The sequence below is a fragment of the Poecile atricapillus genome, chromosome 1 (assembly GCF_030490865.1).
Source record: "Poecile atricapillus isolate bPoeAtr1 chromosome 1, bPoeAtr1.hap1, whole genome shotgun sequence".
Taxonomy (NCBI): domain Eukaryota; kingdom Metazoa; phylum Chordata; class Aves; order Passeriformes; family Paridae; genus Poecile; species Poecile atricapillus.
The window spans coordinates 48,791,550-48,808,108 of NC_081249.1; the positions used below are offsets into that span (position 1 = coordinate 48,791,550).

The 16,559-nt window shown below is 38.6% G+C and overlaps 1 protein-coding gene across 5 annotated transcripts in view; it reads right to left on the reverse strand.

Annotated features, from left to right (window-relative positions):
• Nucleotides 1-765: 765 nt before the first annotated feature.
• SLAIN1 (SLAIN motif family member 1) overlaps nt 766-16,559 on the reverse strand; it is a 51,033-nt gene continuing 35,239 nt past the window's right edge. For 3 of the 5 annotated variants that reach the window (XM_058848368.1, XM_058848359.1, XM_058848373.1), the window contains 4 exons: nt 8,037-8,201; nt 5,825-6,116; nt 4,294-4,371; nt 766-1,870 (listed from right to left, as the gene is read on the reverse strand). In XM_058848368.1, coding sequence (XP_058704351.1) covers nt 1,795-1,870; nt 4,294-4,371; nt 5,825-6,116; nt 8,037-8,201 — 611 coding nt within the window. In that variant the 3' untranslated portion in view covers nt 766-1,794. The remainder of the gene's footprint in view (nt 1,871-4,293; nt 4,372-5,824; nt 6,117-8,036; nt 8,202-16,559) is intronic. The other 2 variants (XM_058848382.1, XM_058848350.1) reach the window with 1 other exon arrangement.

Here is a 16,559-nt window from a genome sequence, read left to right on the forward strand (position 1 = left end):
TGCCTCTGAACCCTACCACAATCACAGGTTGTCCACAAACGACTGACTGCTTTAACTAAAAGTAATTTCTTCCAGTTAAAGCTTCTAACAAACCATGTGAGTTTGGCACATTCCTGCTTAAATACTAACCTGTGCAGAGATTGTCTTTTTTTTATTATTCTTGATACCTTTTTCAACAGTTCTGTTCCTTCAGAAAAGAAAGAAAAAAAAAAAAAAAGGATTTTAACTGTATTAAAATAGCTTCAGTGTGAAAAATTAACTGTTTATTTCTGTTAAACAATGCTATGTAGAGATCCTACTGCACTAGTATACATCACTTCTCAGCGCAATCAAAGTTTTAGTCACCATTAAATACCTCTCCTCTGCTTTTCATTTTATCTTGCCCTTTTCAGAAAAGCAGGTCCTTAAGCAACTGCAGAGCAAAACTGAGAGCAAATTCATACCCACAGTGAAAGGTACACAATCTCTGTTTCCTATTGCAAGATGTATTCGCACTTGCACACTCTTAACATTAAATTGAAATGGCGTCTTAATTAAATTAAAAAGATCATAGTAAGATTGATTTAAAAATTAATACATATTTGTCTTCTAGGCATACCATGACTTCCTAACACAACTAAAAAAAATAATTTTTCAGGTAACTCAGTTACTATTTGAAAAAAATCCAGCATCATCTTTATAAAAGCTAAGTAAAAACTTCAGGAGCTTAGTAGATATGAGTAGTTGAATTTTCACAATGTTTACATGGCACACTGAAGAAGAGCATTATTGCTGAAATAGATTCTTTATTTCCTGAAACATTCCAAAACAGCAGTATACACAGTTGTAATCAAATATTAAATCATATGCCATTGTAAGAAAGCATTGATTAGTGCAATTGGATTTTGTAAAAGATCTATCAAAAGATTTATTCACATTAAAACTCATTTTCCATAAGCAACTGTTAATAAAACATTACAATTTTATACTTTGTAATAAAGTACTGAAAATCAACGGTAGTTTTAGAGATCACTGTACCTTTGTAAGTGCAATGTGATTTATGCTGCCATTTTAAATACAAAACACTATGACAATAAAATAACAATTCAACAAATGGTGGTAGACCAACAAAACCATGCTGACCCAGCTGGATAGCGATTTCCAGTGAATGCTACCTTTTTTCCTTTTGTGCTTCTGCAACTTAAATATACTGCTTTGTATTGCCAATGGTCAGATTTTTAAGATATGTTCCTAGTGCTAAAAAAGTACATTACCCCAAAAATATTATTTATGGCACAGAAAAAGTTAAATTATCTCTCTGTAGTTCAAGGTCCAGGCAAGTTTAAATGAACTTAAGTATACAAAATAAAATATACTGAAAGCACTAGAAAAAAATTCAAGCACATACATAAGTACCCCAAAATTGAAAATAAAATGTGTGATGACTTTACACTGAATAAATTATCTCAGAACTTCAGTACGGCAAAGCTGCCCAAAAGCAAAATCTCCTAGTTCGTGCCAAGGAAATATTCTTGTATTTTGCACACATATAATACTTTCTTCAGCTCCAAATGCCAACACTGCCATTGTTAGTCTGCTAACAATGCAGCTGTTCAGGTAACTGATTAAGTGCAATATTTAGTATTTGATAAGATGTTCATTTTTTAAAAATGACATGGCATTGTAGATAGTTACAGATTAAGATCCTGGGGAAAATAATACTGTACGACCCTCCTTTTACAAATCACTGTTACCCAGCCAGCTGGGTAATGAAATCCACATTATGTGTTTTCCACTGTTGAGGGGCATCCTTCATCAATAGCAGCCGTCTCTCCAGTTCCCATCCCGTATCGTGCTCAGTGACGACAATGGCTTTGGAGGCTGAAGAAAACTGTATTTACCAAATGACAGGGGAAAAAAAAGAAAGAAAATGAGGTCATATTTCCTGTGAAAGATCAAGGTAAAAGACATCATTTACTTCTGCAGTGACAATGGCTTTGGGGCTTGCTTAGAGACATCCCTCTGCTGTATTTCTGGCTACATATTAGTACACATATAAAGATCTATGGTGAAATTAAGGCCATTTCCAATGAGAAGAGCATGAAAGATTTGTAAAAAGGAATTGAGTGAATAATTGTAATCATGAATGAGATGCCTCTAAATAACAAGATTTGGTTTTTCAGAGCTAAAAAGACAGTAAAAACACATTTTTGTCACTATGGGCAGCAGAGTTCTAATGGGAAATACTTTCCAAAAAGCTATTGTGCTTAGCATACTCATGAAAAACCAGAATTTTATCGGCTGACCGAGTTCTCCTCCAGACCCTCTTTTATCGAGGACATGCGACAATGAGTTTCCAGAGCCACATGTTCCAGCACTGCAACTCCTGACAGGAACTCACCATCCCCTGGGTCCCCACCCTCACACCTGGGCTGCATCTCTCACTCATCAATAAAGACATCTAAAACCACTTCCTGACCATCTTCCAAACCCTCCAGGTTATTAATAAGGCAACTATTTCAAGTAAAACGAAAAAAAGAAAAAAAACCATCTGACTTGACCTAACTGCCAACTCACTGGTAACACAGTAGGCTCTGTATCTAATTTGCCACAACTGTAATTTTGTCACACCCCAATTTGCTGAAAAAAACGTGTTTCAATTTTGTGAAACTATTTCATATAAAAGCAGACCTCAAGCCTTGTTTTCAAACTACACTGCTTTTGTTATAAGTTATTAATGCCTTCTCTTCCTTCCAAATGCTGCTCACTGTAAAAAGGCAGAGGTATCTTGTAGAGCAGGCAGTTGGTAAGTCAGTCATCAGAGCAGCTTCAGCTCTCTGCTACAACTGATTTTTTAGTAGCAAAAACAGTGCACTTAAGTAAAAACAGTTGGTTAAAGTCAGATTCAGCCAAGCTGCTTTTGTGTAGCTCCATTTCAGTGCAGCACCATTTATCTTTGATATAAATCCAGTTACTTGAGACTAAGAACATAATCTGCCTTTGCTGTTTTCTGCAACTGCTGCTTTTGTTTCCAGAGAAAAAGGAAGAAAGTATGTTTAACAATCTTAAAAAAAAAAAAAAACAGAGAGGGGAAAAAAAAAAAAAAAAAGAATAATTAGCTAACTTGAAAATAATTGCAAGAATACTGCTGTGCATCCAGAGGTGAATCTCTGCTACAGGGCCCTGACAGAAAAACGTGCCAGCAATGAAAACCAGTTCAAACAAGCACAAGCTGTCAGTATGATATCATGCTGTTAGAGACGAGTTGTGGAGGGGCCGTAATGCATTTCTACTTTTTCATCACCAGCTGGATAGCAGCAACTGGCTTCAGTACAAGGCAGCAGGAATAAGCAAGCCCTTGGCTCCACAGGTATGCTTACATTCCTGCCACACTTGTGCCTGGTATCTGGCACGATCCAGACCCTGAGTTGCTCTGGCTTCAGCTGGAACCTGTCTCACCACCGTGGCCTTGTCTGGAGACTGGGAGTGTTGGCTGACCCTGATCACCACAAACACTGCTCTAGGCTGGACACTGCAGGGCAGCCCAGCTGTCCCACTCAGCTCCCTGCTCACCCTGCCCTAAGGGCAGCTGCCCCCACTGCCCTTCACACTGCATAAAGCTAAAACACAGAGAACTGAAAGGTGGGGTCTGCAATAAGCCCTGAGATTGGAGCTGGAAAGGGCTGAGGGTTGTGTGGATCCTTTCTGCTCAAAAGGAACAAAAAAAAAAGGTGCTGACTTCTAAGGCTAAGAAGAGATGGATTACACCATCACAATTTCTTTAAACTGCTTGAATCTCTAATAGGAAGGAGAAAATCAGTTAATATTTAGCCAAGTTATTTATCTCAGCTATTACAATTTTATATTACAAATTATTACTCCCTCATCCAGTGTTTTACTCTACGCAGCAAATGCTAAAGTTCCCTAATGCAAGCCAAATATAATGTGTCTAAGAACCCACTTTAAGTATCTGAAATACCAGCAACTTGGCTACTTAACAGTCTGGCCAAAGGTAAGAAGACAGATTTGAAAGTGCATTTCTCCCTGAACATCTAATTTATTTAAAGAAACAAAAGACCTTTTCAATTTCTAATCAAGTCATGACTAGCAACACTATTTAAGTTTGAAAGAAGCTAGACTCTTAAACTGATAATCAGAAATACCATTCATTAGAAAATACCACGGTTAAAAAAACTGACAACTGAATTCCATCCAGGAAAACTCTGTATGAACTGAAACCGCCTGTATTTTTCCAAATGAATCAATAAAATTGAACGAGGGTGTTAAAGAACTGCAGGTTGAGCTCCAGTCTACCTGTGCATTTTGAGTCCTATGAACTCTGCATTCCCGCAGTGCAAAGACCATCCATCTTCAACAGTCACTGCTTTGGCTCTATGGAAACACGGGATGCAGCTAAGGCACATTTGCAGGAATGGAGACAGGAGCCCAGACTTCCTGGACTATAAATAGCTTTGTTACTGATTTGAACCAGCTTCTAATAAAAACAGCATTGAGAGTACAGTGTCTCACTCTCCCACTGAAACCTCTTAATTTTGTTTTTCTTTAATATTGTCTGTTGTATGAGAAGTTACAAAATAGCAAGGGACTGGTCTTCATGACCCAGAAAGGCTTCCTCACATGTTGCTATGAAAGATTTAAGAGCTCTCCAGAAGAACATGAAGTAGAGGGAAGTAAAAAGAAAAAAGGAAAGAAAACCCTCAACTATAAAGAAGTCTAACTGAAAGAGTTTCCAGCTGAGAGTAAAGAAGATTATAATAGAAATCTCATGGTACAGTCTTCATCAAAGAAGGAACCTGACGGCTCTTTATCAAAGTTTCACCACAGTTGGTCAAAATCTGTTGTCAGTCACATCAGTGTAATCCCCAAGTAACTCAACCAAAGAGAGAATGTGAACAATTGAACTTATTCTGAATCTAGCCAGTATGTAGTGAAAAGCACAAAAATGATGAGAGCTAAACAGTGACAGTTCATCCAACAGAAAATGAGGTGGTCACACAGCAGACCCTCACAAGAGGAGGATGTGTGCAATGAGAAGAAATAGTTGGAGGAGTTAACACAAGTTGAGAGAAGTTTTTCCTTGAAAAGACTTAATTCCTATTAATTACAGAACATGGAGCTAAGAGTTTAACTCTCAGCTAAGATAAGGTGATTAAAACAAAATCTTTTCCATCAAGCCTATTATATTGCTTGACCTAAAAATAATTAATTTGAAGATTAATTTCTCTTTCTCATTTTTTTTTTTGCATGCAAAAATTTGCATCTGCTTAACAGTACAGCTTATTGCAACTGTGTGATATTCCAGGACTCCTCGCGTGCCTGTTGTCTCCCACCTGGAATTGAAAAGATGCTGGTTCAACCCAAGACTGCACAATCCAGGACATTTCCTTCACAACACTGCAATGGTACAACTTGCATTTTTACACACTATTGCCATTTACAACAGCAGGGATGCAGCTCTTTCTGTGTGAACACTCTAAGATTGGCTCATGCTGTGACACTGAAATAGCAGTAGGCACAAGTCTGGGAAAAGGTAAGCCACATCAGTTAATGATATGAGGTTTGCGTTTGTTTGGACTTCTTACTGACAGGTGGCAATCCATTCCTACTTACACGTGTTTACACACTATCCATTACCAGAGTTTACTAGGGGCTACCAGCATGCATTGTCTATCACTATTTCTGGCAAGCAATCTTCACCAATTCAGTGACTCAGCACCAGGACACAGAAGCATATGTTTTATAGATCCACATTCAGGAGGTAAAAACATTCCACAATTTAAGCCTAAGCTATTCACACAGAGACTGAGGCCAGTTTAACTCTCACCTTCGAACTGGCTGTGCAATTTTACTTCTGGGAATGCCACTCCCATTGACGGCCAGCGATGGTCTTGGAAGAGCACTGCGCCCTACAATGCCTTGCCCAGCAGTCTTGTTTGGCATTGGGATCCCAGTGTTGGAATACAGCTGCGAGTTACTGGACACTGGAATACTGCTACTATTACTACTCCCTTGTACAGTTGGGCTTACATAGGCAGTAGCTTTGAGAGGCTGTCTGACAGACACTGGAAAATGTCCCACACTGTGAACTCGGTGCTGAAGCTGTCCTGGTGATGGAACTGCGAAGAGAAAACAAAGCAACAAGGTCAGTATGCAACAAATAAAACCAGGTAGTAATGCTAATTTCTAAATAGAACTGAAAAAGGATAAACACATTATTATACAATTTACTTGCTGATTACAAACTGTTGAAAAACCTCCTGAATCCAATACTATAACATTGCACTGAACTAAAATATCCTGTTCCACCCCTATCCTGAAAATAATCCCAGTCCATATTCATCCTTCTTTCTCCCTTCAAAGACATTAAATTAGCCATTATAAGCACACTAAATCCACCAACACACTTAGAGCTTTAAACAGGAGAAACTGCTGAAGGTATAAATTAGTCACTGTTAGGTGATTAGGTTTTTGTGAGGTGGCTTGTAACAACCACATCTTGTTCGAGCAACACTGCATTAAAGCATTATGAAGCATCACAGAAATTTAAGCTTTATGCACAAAAACAATAAAGAGCCTATAAAAAATCTTGAATATAACAGCATATTCCACAGCTGATGTTATGTAAACTATCATTTTATATCAACATTATGAGCTCCAGAAGCTTTATATATAGATTTTTCTACCCAATCCTGCCCTCTGGTGTACATTTGGCAGGCATCACTTTCCTAGTCCATGTACCAAAAGCAAACTGTCAAAAGCCTGAAGCATATAAATTAAGACACTACATATAGAGCAATCCTTTTTCAAGTCTTTGAAAAAAGGACATCTTTAAACCATTTAAGGACACAGGAAAAACTCTGCAGGGGAGTGATTCAATTAAACTATACTGTCAATATACTGTTATGGAACTCTTATCATAACATAGCTCCTAAAATACCCCAGCACAGCCACTTACTATAAAGGCCTTTTAAAAAAATATTTCAGAAAAATGGAATTTTACACACACACACACAAGTATGAACATACAAATAAATATGTATTCCTAAAATAATTAACAAAATTAAATGCTCAACACACGATCATGAAAATCCATGTGGGAACCTGAAATACTTCCATTTTCATATTCAAACAGGAAAAAAATACAACAAAATTACCCATCAGTCAAGAATATTTTCCAGAAAAGAAGTAATTTAATTGTTTTGAAGACATTGTAATTTCTGCTCAAAGTTGAAAGAAAGCAGGAAAAGTTTTTGCCACCTTCTCCCTCCAAAATCTCACAAGAAATGGAGAGCGCAAGTTAAATCCCTTCTTCTCAAATAATTTGTTTGTTCCTCTTTGTTTCTACCTGTGTCCAGTGAAATCCACTTTTCCCATTTCCCCTCGAGAACCTCAACCACCGTGATAAAAAAGACAGGTTTGGATCTTGACCTATCTTGCTCAGATTCTACATTAATAATTCATCTACTACATCAATACTCCCTTCATCCCCCCATCAAGAAGTCACCTAAATTATACCAATTACTTTAATTCCCCCATTCAACAATTATATTATACTCAAGAATAGAACCCTCTGTTTACTGCATTTCCTCAGAACAAAGTGGCTCAACTTCAGTAGGAGAGAGGTCATGGATTTTAAGACAGTGTTTATACAGTGTACTATACAACCAGTATTGCATAAATTACCCAGGAAAATAGTTCTCAATTGTAGTATCAAAACTAAAAATGTGATATCATATGAATTAATTGCATTTTTGGTGTTTCTAAAATATTACTCTTTATTGTTACTATTATTTCAGCTTTAATGCTGGCACAAGATAAATGGGCAAAGAAAAAAAAAAGGGAAGAAACTTTCAATAACAACACTGGCAGAACTTTCTCTCCAAAACAGAAATTTTGAAAATCCTGAGGTATATTACAATCTAGAGCAAAAGAACAGTTTGCTTTTAATTTTTCTTAGACAAAAGATCAGTGACAAGGACATGTGTTCTACCCCTTTATTGATCCCTTGCGCTCAGCTAAAGAACACAGGTACTTACTACACGACTGCATCCTTGAAATCCCATTACTAGCTCCATGCAAATTGGAGTCAAAGCTCTGACTATTCCTCACAGTGACAGGAGAACCCGCAAAGCCAGCAGGACTGCTAATGGTGGGGGTGCTTGGCATCCGAGCGAGGTTAGGCATGCTTCTGCGGAGCTTGTCTGGAGCAAAAGAAGACAATATCCATTAGTCAGGTCAGAATTTCCAACAAACACAAGCAGCCTCTGCGTCATTTCTGTAGAAAATCAGAATTGTAACAAACCATTTCAAACAATAAACAAAAAGAGAGGTTTTGCTCTACCAGAAGAATATGAATATGTTATTGACAGCTTTCAAATTGAACCATTACGACTACTGTAACAGTATCATTATTCACAAGTTATTTTGCAGACACCAGTAGGCAGTACATTTGCAGAACTGTAAGGATTTAAACAATAAATAATGATGAGTTTCACATAGATGTGTAAAGTAGGTCAGGTGAAACATGCCCTAAATGCGCCTGTTTCTTTGCAGTGAATACAATAGCAGAGCTGCACTGGAAGTGAGACACAGCTATTTACTCTGTGGATGTCAAAAGACAGGTGAGAAATCCATCCCAAGTGACTGAAGTCTTGCCTTCAGGTGCCAGTAAGATGCTAAATAACTCCATTCAGAACCTAACCTTGTTAGCATGTTAAGTTTCTGCAGGAAGCCACATGCAAAAACTGCCAAGTCCTGATGTTGTTCAATTGGCTGGAGCCCTGTGTTGACATAAAAATTTTCAAATCTGGTGTTTCTCCCTCCTACCTCACTTGGGTACCTGATTTGGTAGGCATTTTCAGAGTAGGCTTTTTTGCAGAGCTTTTCACAAAAAGAAAGCTGCAAATGCCCCAAGTATTTTTGAGGCAGGTATAACAGCTAGCTGTCTAAGAGGTCAGAAGATGTCTGCAATCCCACTCACACCAGTTCATTTGAAGAGAGAAGCTGAAACCTTCCTGACACCTCAAGGTGGCTTCCTAACCGTAACATCAGGAGGTAATCTAAGGGAAAACTCTTCCAGTCTCTCCTGCCATCAGGCTGAAGGGAGATGTTCAATCAGAAGGGACTGGGAAAAAGGCACAGACTGAAGGACCTGGTCCTGTGACATGACAGACTTCAGCAAAGCACTGCTGTGGGAAAAAAATGGGCATTTATTAAATTGTCACTGACAACATCAGCAAGGTTCTCCTCTTGGCCAGGTTCAGAAGCACAAGTCCTGTGTCCTGCTGAGGTGGCTACGTCCCCCCTGACAGCATGGCAAGCACAGAGGTCACCAGCTCCTGTTCCTGACATAGGTTCCAATGGCTGGCAGGTTCTTATACTGCAACAGAAAGCAGAGGTATCTTGTAACAGAAGCTACTGCTGCTCTTTCCCACAGAGAGCAGGGCATTTCCAAACTGAAGTCTTGGTTTTATGCATAGAACAACACAGCACACTGCTTGGAATGCTGGCATGGGTCGACCTCCTGGCTCATACAGGGCAAGCTCAGTTTACAGAAACAGCGGATTTATTTAGAAATCTCTGTTGGTGAGTCCACATAAATATACAACCTATTTAGCACCATCATTAGCTCCTCTAATCCTTAAAGCTGCTAACAAGTGAAAAGCAATACAACGTGACAGTACGGCTCTATCTATACAAGTTATGAGGAGTCATTGACAGTAACTTCAATATGTGATGCCTACGTAACTCCAGCAACCTGTGTCACAGAAAGGTTGTATCTCCAGCAGGAAAAGGAAATGTATGCTTTGAATCTCTGGAAACTAAGGTACAGTCAAATCCTAACAAAGAACTACTGTATGGACAACCTTTCACCAAACAAGTCAGAATTGTGCTTCAGTGATTAATTACTGACAGGGGCAGATGGAAACTGTCAATGGTACAGCAATGAACAATAGCAAGGGGACTACCACTGTGGTGAAGGCAGGTACTAAGTATTAATATCAGTGATGTAACAATGATAAAACAGTTACCAGGCTTCCAAAACTGTCCTGCAGATGCAAACAATAGCACCCATACAGCTACTGTTTGTATATATTTGCAAAATTCTTGAATATTTTAGAAACTGAAGAGGGAACTGTCACCCTATGATGCAATCCTTGGGCAAGAGTGGCAAAAAAAATGAATACGGGATGTCTGTAGCTACAATTAGTTCTGGAATCCTAGCCTACCCTTTTGAAGTCCTAGGGCCTGAAATCCTAATTCAACGTTACAGAACTTGGCTAAAAAAGGTTTGAGCATCAGTAAGGAAAGCGTCACTGCATAAAACAGCTTTTTAAGCATCATGTTGTATAGCAGAATTCTTTGGACTCTACATGCTCTTCCACTCAGGACTGCATCAGCCACCCCAATTATCTGTGAATTATCTGTGCCTTGAACTGTCCAGTGGGTGCAGCTACAATAGCAGAAAAATGGGTACAGAAGTAGCTTGGATTTCCTCCATGTCTTGGGTGGCCACATCTTTTGCCTCCTGTTCATTAGTCCCTTCTTGTTCCAGCAGTTTGCTCTGCTGCTGATTCATTCAGTCCTCAGGCAGCAGATTCCTGCTGCACCTGCAAAGTCTCATCCGTCAAGCAGCTGTGTTACTTCTTTGATGGGTCCTTGTGTCTGCTGAGATAAATGGCCCTGAAAAGCAATGAAAATAGCAGGTCAGTTTTGTGTTTGCGGAAAACCCAGAAATGTTCGCCTTGATGGCATTCTGAAGCTTTCATCTCCTTGGATGATGCATTCTCTTTCATCTCCTTCTTGAAGTTTGTTCTGTCACCTGCTTCACTCCTAAGAACAGTGGAAATAGTCTTACAGACGCTTTGTTTGTAAATGAAACGATGGCTCTTATGAGCTTAATACATGAAGCAGAAGGTGGGAATTACGTGATTTTAATATTATTTCAGGCCACTGATATTTGACTAGATATGAACTTGCTGGAAATATATGAGAAGAAAACAAAAACATTTTTCCAAGATGCTTTCCTTTCCAGACCTCTTTGCTCTCCTAAAGACTCATGAGAAAATTAACAGAGAGAAGGAGTAGAGATGTACTCTCAGTTGAGAATGAATTCGCTCAAATAGTCCTGTTTGTGATGAACACTGGAATTTGCTACCTTTTCTGCACTAATCTGGTTCAGAGGCACACCTAAAAAAATCATCAGTTGCCTCGTGTTTGTTTTGTTGGAGGATGTGGATAGTAACACCAATAGGGGACTTCAAAGGACCTACACCTGCTCAAGAAATGACTGGATGTGGCACTTGGTGTCATGGTCTAGTTGGAAAGGTGGTCATCGGTCAATGACTGGAATTGGTATCTCCAACAGCATCCACAGCTGTTATTGTGAACCACAGTACGCTGGAAAAAATAAGGCGTCTAAGTAGAATGCAGCCATGTAAACTATCACAGGTGTATCTTCGCCTTTCCCAGCCTTCTTTGAGATAAAACATCATGACCTACACACATTGTATTGTTGAGGTATTTGTGTTTGTGAAGAAAATTCAAGGATAGGTCATGGAAGGGGAGTTAATTTGTTACTGGTTCTTACCACCTTCTAAGAATAATTCATGCATATACACATGTGCTTGTCATTTCATGAGCTTTCTTTAGGCAGCATACCTTGCCCTTCCACATATCTGCAGCAGAATTGCCTACTGCATGTTTACGCTTCTCCATGTACGTGGCATCCATGCTGCATTAGCCCATCGCTTTTACAGCACAAGAAAAGCTGGGAATTGTGAAATACAGGATCCTATGCCCTCAGCTGAAAATGAGAAGGCCATCCCACAGCACAGATCATATTCACTACTGCTAGAAACAGGTCAAAAGGCAAGAAGAATTCTCCCTTCTTTGTCAAACATTCCACAAAATTACAGTGAAGACAACAGTTCACCTCTCACCCAGCTGCTTCAGTTCTGAGTTTTTGCCAGGAAGTTCTTCTCCTGATGCTATTTCTTCTCTGAAGTCAGCTTGGGATCAGTGGCCCAGCTTCTTTCTGGCAGGACACCAGAACGGGCAGCACCTGCTTTCTGTCTTCTGTTCCCCGCACTGCTGGTGGCCGTCCCCGTTCCACTACTTCTTTTTTTTCCCTTCCCTGACCTAATACTATCACTGGCCGAAGATTAATTCCATGTAGCACGCAAACAGACCTTGTCCTCGGAGCAAAGCTGCCCTAGAAGAGGTGCACTCTTGGTGGGCTGCCAGATGGGGACTTCTGTAGCAGTCCTTGGTCAGTATCATCTTCTATCTGCCAAAATGCCTCATCCCATGAGGTTCTCCTTGCACGGAGGGCTTAAATTGACTCTATAGTGAAGTCTCTTAAAACACATTTATTCCTTCACAGTTATTCTCAGCAAGGGTTGTCAATGTTTTATTTGAATGAAAGGACTCACAAACCTCACCAAAAACACAGAAGTGTGATACAATGAATCAGAATTATTAGTGTCTCAGAGAATCTGTATCATTGTTTGAGCTATGATAGATGTTTCTCACACATATTTAAGTCCTTCACACAAATCCTGCAAATTTAATTCTGCCTTATCTATATTGTATGCACAAATAGGTCGGGGTAAAACCATAAGGAAAAAACCTGTGCTTCTCGATTTTAAATATGATGTTCCATATTATGTAGACATTCAGGGCGTGTTCTGAAATCCTTAACAAACTTGTAGATTCTATTACAACTTCTCTTGTAGACTCTATTTGGAGTCTCTTTATGGGATTAATTCCTCTTCCTCATCTCTGAAGACTTGAGATGAGTATCTGTGTGATATCTGTCACAGTTATAACATTTATGACATTCCAAATACACCAGGGTCTTTTTAATAGTCTGTGGAATCACAAGCTGATACAACAGAGACAACAGTGTGTAAGAACACCAACACAGATTAAAGCAAACCCTTCAGTTAAGTGGGTGATGCCATTCTCAATAATGTAAATACCCACATTTTGTTCAGAATTATTACTTCATCTCATCCTGGCTCCACATACATATGTCTCCCACCACAGATAGTTAGAGCCAATTAAAGATTTTTCCATTAGCCTTCCATAAATTCTCCCACTGATCACTGTTCGCAATATAATCCAAAGATAGCAAAGTAAGATTATTTTACTCCTTTTCTATAATGAAGTCTGCAACAATTTCCTAGGGAGAATTTTTTCTTTCTTACTGAGCAAGACAGGTTATAAGCAGACAATATTTCATAAGTCTATGCTGAACCCATATCTAAACTCATTGTACTGCTGCTCTTCTATTTCTGCCTGGAGTTTGCTTAAAAACCCAAACAACAAACAGAAACCTCAACTGCAGCTTTCAAAATTAGACAACTGCCAATAATGTCCAAAAATATTTTTGAACTGTAGGCCAGAAAGTTACTCATAACTAGTAATTTCTGGAAAATAAAAGCAAAGTTTTTCAGGTAAATGGTATCTGTGGCCTGTTTATGAAAGTATATGCCAAGCTAAAAACTTAAAAAAGCACTGTAAAAAGATAATGGAAAATATACATTAGGATTAACCAGACTGAATGCATTGCTACTCCATAAACCATGTGTTTTTTAATCCACCCCTTCTTACTGTATTATAATAAACTCCGTCTTTACCTGGAATAACTTGCCCAAAGTACAAAGTTTCCAATTTTCATGCATTATAAAAATGGACACTTTAAAATGCACATAAAATAAAAGGTGCCAGGATACAGGTTGTGAGCAAGCTGATCTCAGAGATGGAAAGTGGGCCTGAACACAAGATCAATCCCATGTCCAGTATCTGTTCTAACCTAGATTTTGATTACTCTGGATGATTTTACAGCACTATAGTTAACCATTACTTCTGGATTCAGAAAATCAGAAGTATAGAGGACAAAAAATTATAACAGCTATTATAAATTAATAAAATTACTAAACAAAAATAAAATGTATTTTTTTAAAAGTTGAAGTGAAAGTAGTTACTTTTGCATCAAAGTAACAAAAATAATGTGAATTTATGGACAATATAAAGCAGAAAACAGACTTTCAATGGTATTTCTTATATGAAAATGATTTTATATAAAGGATTCTTGATATTAATAGTTAGCAACATTTTAAGTTGCTAATCCGTAACTTCTTCAAATTAAACTAAGGGGAGAGACGTAAGCATAAATCTTTCCACTGCAAACATATTAAAAGCTTTATTAAAGTATAAAACACACACTAACTAGACAAACTCACTTCAGCTAATTATAATAGATACTTAAAAGCTATTCACATCCTGTCTCTCTCATATTTTCTTTAAATTATCTATTTCTGACCCACCAACCAATTACAAAATCCGTGAAAATCAGAATTACCTTAAAAGGTTTACAAATGGATTTTTTCTGATGTAATTCAACATTACAGAAAATTCAGCTGATTTAGGAAGAGGGTGTAATTAAACAAGGAAAACAAAACCAAACAGATTTCACACAAATCTTATCTATTACTATATTCTTGCCAGAACTGGCAATAAAACCTATTAGAAAAGTGAAGATAACATACAGACTCTACAGATAGTGGCTGTGAAAATTCTGTTTAAAAAGTTAACAAGTACACCCACAACTCATGCTGTAAGTGGCCCTGCATACACTTTAAACATCTTGCAAGATATTTCACATCTAAACATATTAAGATTGGCACACACCTGCCACTTTATGCTAGTGTTTACCAGGAGCCTTCCAGTACATCAAGCTATTGGGGACTGGGAGTAAATGTGACCAACACCATTCACAGGGATAAGGCAAGATAAAGAACCTGGACCTGAGAGTGGGGGTTACATGGTGTGGTGTGGTCCAGAAGTATGTAATTTTATCTTCAAAGAGATGTACAGCAATTTAAAACAGGGAACAGTGTCAATATTACAGCAGGGGCAGTGCTTTGCTACAATTCATTGACAAGAACAATGTACGAGCTCAAAAATACAGCTTCAAACACAGCTGGAAAAAATCTGGTGAGAGACTATTCTCACCCCCCAAAAAGACAGAAGATCACCAGAAACTGCAAACTATTTATCTGGTTTTATCTATTGTCATCATTAAAATGCAACCCTGGGGATGAAGAACAAACAGACCTTTGGCAATAGTAAGCTATCAGACACCTGGTGCACAAGTCAGAGCCTATGTGAAGGTACCTCATGGCATCCCACAGATCTTGGGTTGCTTATGGAGTCTAAGTAGCATTGACACAGGGTGATGGTGAAGCCAGGGTGCATCCAAGTACCTCATGTAGCTCTACCCAGGCAGCTGAATTAGGCCCTTCATACAGAGGTGGGCATCCACATCTCAGCGTTTAAATGTATGTGCTTCTCATCATGCAACCAGTATTATACTATATTATAGGTTTATCACATCTTCACCGTATTTTTCACATGCAGGCAGTTAAGTACCTCAACTAGAGGACCATGTCAGACAAACATCATCAAAAGCAAGTAGGGCAGCATCCCTGAAACTATTTGCCTAAAGGCAAAAAATTGTAATTAAGCTAAATATATAGACTAGTTTAGGGAAAATATTGTGTCAAAGCTAAATACTGAGGTTTTACCCCAGACTGAGCATCAAAATTCAACAGTAATTTTCTTCTCATTCTTTTATGAAAAGCTCTGTGAACGCCCAGATGAAGCAGAGGCCAGACCCTTGAGTGTGCATACAAGAATGTAAGTGATCTCTTTGGGGGAAGTCAAAGGAATAAAGATTTCAGAAGACTGTAGGAATGGCCAAGAGCAGTACAGCATGTGGCATGTGTGACTTAATTATTAATTATGGATCATGTTTTTCACATATACTGGCGGCAGAAACTAAAGGTTCAGTTTTTCCATCTTCCACACCCTTCCTTCTCAATTGCCCTGGTAAACTAAGGGTGTGGAACACATCATCCGTCACAGAGAGCTTCATAAAATTCTTGTTTTGCAGTCTATCTCCATTTCAAGGTGTAGGCACTCTTGAGAGACAATGAAATTGTTGCCAAGACGGTAAGTACTGATAAGATGCTGATAAGATACTGATAATACTACACAGACATATTCAGCTCAGTGAACACTTGACTCTTTATCTCCTTGTCTGCCAAAAGAACACAGTCAAAGTAAAATGTTCTTTCGGAATCTAAATCTCATCACCATCAATATTTGCCCTTACGTGGATCAGAGCTGCATGCGTTAGAGGCTGAAGGTGTAGAAACTGAGGAGATAACTCCCTTCTAAAGACAGTGGTACTGACTGTTTTAGCAGTTTGTCATTCCTGTAAACAGGTAACTGAAGTCACATGCCCAACTTCTGGGTTATGCCAAACACATTATCCAACACCTCAAAGTTCTTGAGAAAAAAGTCAATCAGGTGATAAAACCGGTGATCTTTTACACGTATACACTCTGTAGTTAACAAATTAGGAGCCTAATCTTTTTAGTGCCTTAAAGGTTTCCATGCCTTTCCATGCAGGAAATCCAATACTTCAGTTCCACTGATATGGAACACGAAAAAAATAATTCAAAACACAGTTGGGGGCCACATTAAAA